This window comes from Gossypium hirsutum, chromosome A01 (genome assembly GCF_007990345.1).
Source record: "Gossypium hirsutum isolate 1008001.06 chromosome A01, Gossypium_hirsutum_v2.1, whole genome shotgun sequence".
Classification (NCBI taxonomy): domain Eukaryota; kingdom Viridiplantae; phylum Streptophyta; class Magnoliopsida; order Malvales; family Malvaceae; genus Gossypium; species Gossypium hirsutum.
This window is the reverse complement of record NC_053424.1, coordinates 24,092,843-24,095,358: the sequence shown is the minus strand read 5'-3', so window position 1 is coordinate 24,095,358 and position 2,516 is coordinate 24,092,843. Positions and strand designations below refer to the sequence as shown.

The 2,516-nt window shown below is 41.4% G+C and overlaps 1 protein-coding gene across 1 annotated transcript; it reads right to left on the bottom strand.

Moving 5' to 3' along the window:
- Positions 1-936: 936 nt before the first annotated feature.
- LOC121211224 (uncharacterized) lies at positions 937-1,989 on the bottom strand. Its single transcript, XM_041083791.1, has 2 exons — positions 1,722-1,989; positions 937-1,505 (listed from the first exon to the last, which is right to left on the bottom strand). The coding sequence occupies exons 1-2, from the start codon at positions 1,987-1,989 to the stop codon at positions 937-939; spliced, it is 837 nt and encodes a 278-aa protein (XP_040939725.1).
- Positions 1,990-2,516: the final 527 nt, after the last annotated feature.

Here is a 2,516-nt window from a genome sequence, read left to right as displayed (position 1 = left end):
GGCTCGCTTCTATCTTTCATCAGCTTCAGCTTCTTCAAAACTGGTTGGCTCCATTATAGCAACTTGTGCTCTTTCATAAATTTTAGCTAAGGGTCTGGTCCCTCTGACTAGCACATCATCTATAGTCATTTCTGGACCAACTTGATCAGGTTCAATCTGGCCTACTATGAGTTCCTCAGAAACATCCCGGGGTTCATTTCTTTCCCAATTCCAGTATGCCTTCTCATCAAACACCACGTCCCTGCTTACTTGGACTTTGTTTGTTGAAGGATCCAAGATCCTATAACCTTGCTTGATTGAGTTGTAGCCTACCAGAATACTAGGTTTGGCCCTTTTTGACAACTTGTTCCTCTTCATAGCTGGTACATGGTTGTAACAAAGGCAACCAAAGACCTTTAAATGAGCCAATGATGGCTTAAACCCGAACCAAGCTTCAAATGGAGTCTTATGGTCCAATGCCTTGGTTGATAGCCTGTTCTGAATATAAACAGCAGTATTAACTGCTTCAGCCCACATGGTCTTGGGAAAATTCTTCTGGAATAGCAAACATCTGGCCATATTCATCAAGCTTCTATTTTTCTTTTCACTTACACTATTTTGTTGAGGTGTGTAAGTATTAGTGAGCTGGTGTTTAATGCTTGCTTCATCGCAAAAGGTATTCAACTTACAACCTATTTCAGTCTCTACTGCAGCTTTAAACTTCAAAAAAACAGAAGCTACCTCTGACTTGTTCTTCAAGAAGTATATCCAATAGTATCTTGTAAAATCATCAATGAAAAGAATGAAATACCTGCTGCCATTCAATGATTGAGTGTTCATGGGGCCGTACACATCAGTGTGTACTAGTTGCAGCTTATCTGAAGCTCTCCAGGTTGATTTTGCATGAAATTGTTATCTAGCTTGTTTTCCTATCTGGCAAACCTCACAAACCTCCTCCTATTCAACTGAGTTGATAAAGTTATGAACCAGATCTTCTTTGGTTAGCTGGTCCATGGATCTGTAGTTAGCATGACCAAGCATTTGGTGCCAAAGCTTGGAATCTTCAATAGAGGCAGTGAAGGCTGAGTGTGAGTCACTTGGCCAGTTGACTTTAAAGCATTTATCAGTCATAGTGACTGACATGAGGCTTGATTCGTTTGGATAAGCAATTTGGCACTCATTGCCTTTGAACACAACTGAATAGCCTTTCTCCAGCAATTGAGCAATGCTGAGAAAGTTCCTATCAATCTCAGGTACTAGCAATACATTTGAGATGATTTTGTTGCCTGTGGGAGTGCATGTTAGCACTTCCCCTTTTCCTTCAGCCTTGATAATCTTCCCATTACCAACTTTCACCTTTGTTTTGCAGCTTCTGTCCAAGGTTTTGAAAATGGTTGCATCTGGTGACATGTGGTTAGTGCAACCACTGTCCAAAAGCCATCCTTTTGAGCCCTTTTTCTGGCCAGATGAGCATGACACAGCAAATACTTGCTCCTCATGGTCATTACTATCTTTAGCCACTTGAACTTCAGTATTTTTTTGTTGTGCTTGATTCTGCCTAGGTCTGCCTTGTTTTTTCTAACCCTTTCAACATGCCCATTTTTCTTGCAATGTTGACATAGAGCATCTGGTCTAAACCAGCATCTATCTTCTAGATGACCTGCTCTTTTACAGTGCCTGCAGGGTTGATCCCCTCTTCTTGCAGTATCAGGCTTAGGTATGTTTTTTCCAGTTTTTTTTGCCTTTGTAGGCAGTGGTGCTCGAAGCAGCCTTGGCTTTAGCTTGAAAAGCACCTTTTTGGTGCTCCTCCATCCTGCTAGCTCTCCTTTTCTCCTGAGCATAAAGAGCATTGATGAGCTCAGTTAAGGAGATGCATGCTAGGTCTCTCGAATCCTCAAGGGATGAGATTTTTGCCTTATATCTTTCAGGTAATGTTGAGAGTACCTTCTCCACGATCCTTGCCTCACTAAACTGTTCTCTAAGTAATCTTATGCTATTTACCACAGCCATAATCCTACAAGAATACTGTTTTATAGTTTCTTTCTCTTTCATCTTCAAGTTCTCAAACTCCTTTATCAAATTCAACAACTGCTGCTGCCTTGTCCTTTCTGTACCTTGAACTCCTCTTTGAGCTTGTCCCAGGCTTGCTTTGGAGTCTCACAAGCCATGATTCTGGTGAAGATAACATCAGACACACAGTTCTGAATCCAGGACATGGCTTTGTGCCTTTTGGTCCTTTCATCAGAATGTTGTCTGATTTGAGCCACTGTTGGGTTGGCTCTTACAGGTGCTGGTTCAACATCTGAGTCGAAAACCTCCCACAAATCAAATGCTTGTAGGTAGGTCTTCATTTTTACTACCCATATGTGGTAGCCTTCTCCTTTGAACACTGGTGGTGGCACTGGTGAGAATCCTAATGAAGACATGGTTCAACAGGTCTACTAAGAATTTGGCTTTGATACCAATTGTTGGTGTTTTGGGACACTTTATCCTGAGGAAGTATGGACTTTAGTCTGGAACTTAAACAACAATGTAAT

What these genes read in the sequence shown, in the direction of transcription:
- LOC121211224 (XM_041083791.1), bottom strand. Translation starts at nt 1,989, where the DNA reads ATGGCTGTGGTAAATAGCATAAGATTACTTAGAGAACAGTTTAGTGAG. An exon ending in GAGCACCACTGCCTACAAAG is followed by an intron (nt 1,506 to 1,721) that starts GCAAAAAAAACT and finishes AAAATACTGAAG; the next exon opens with TTCAAGTGGCTAAAGATAGT.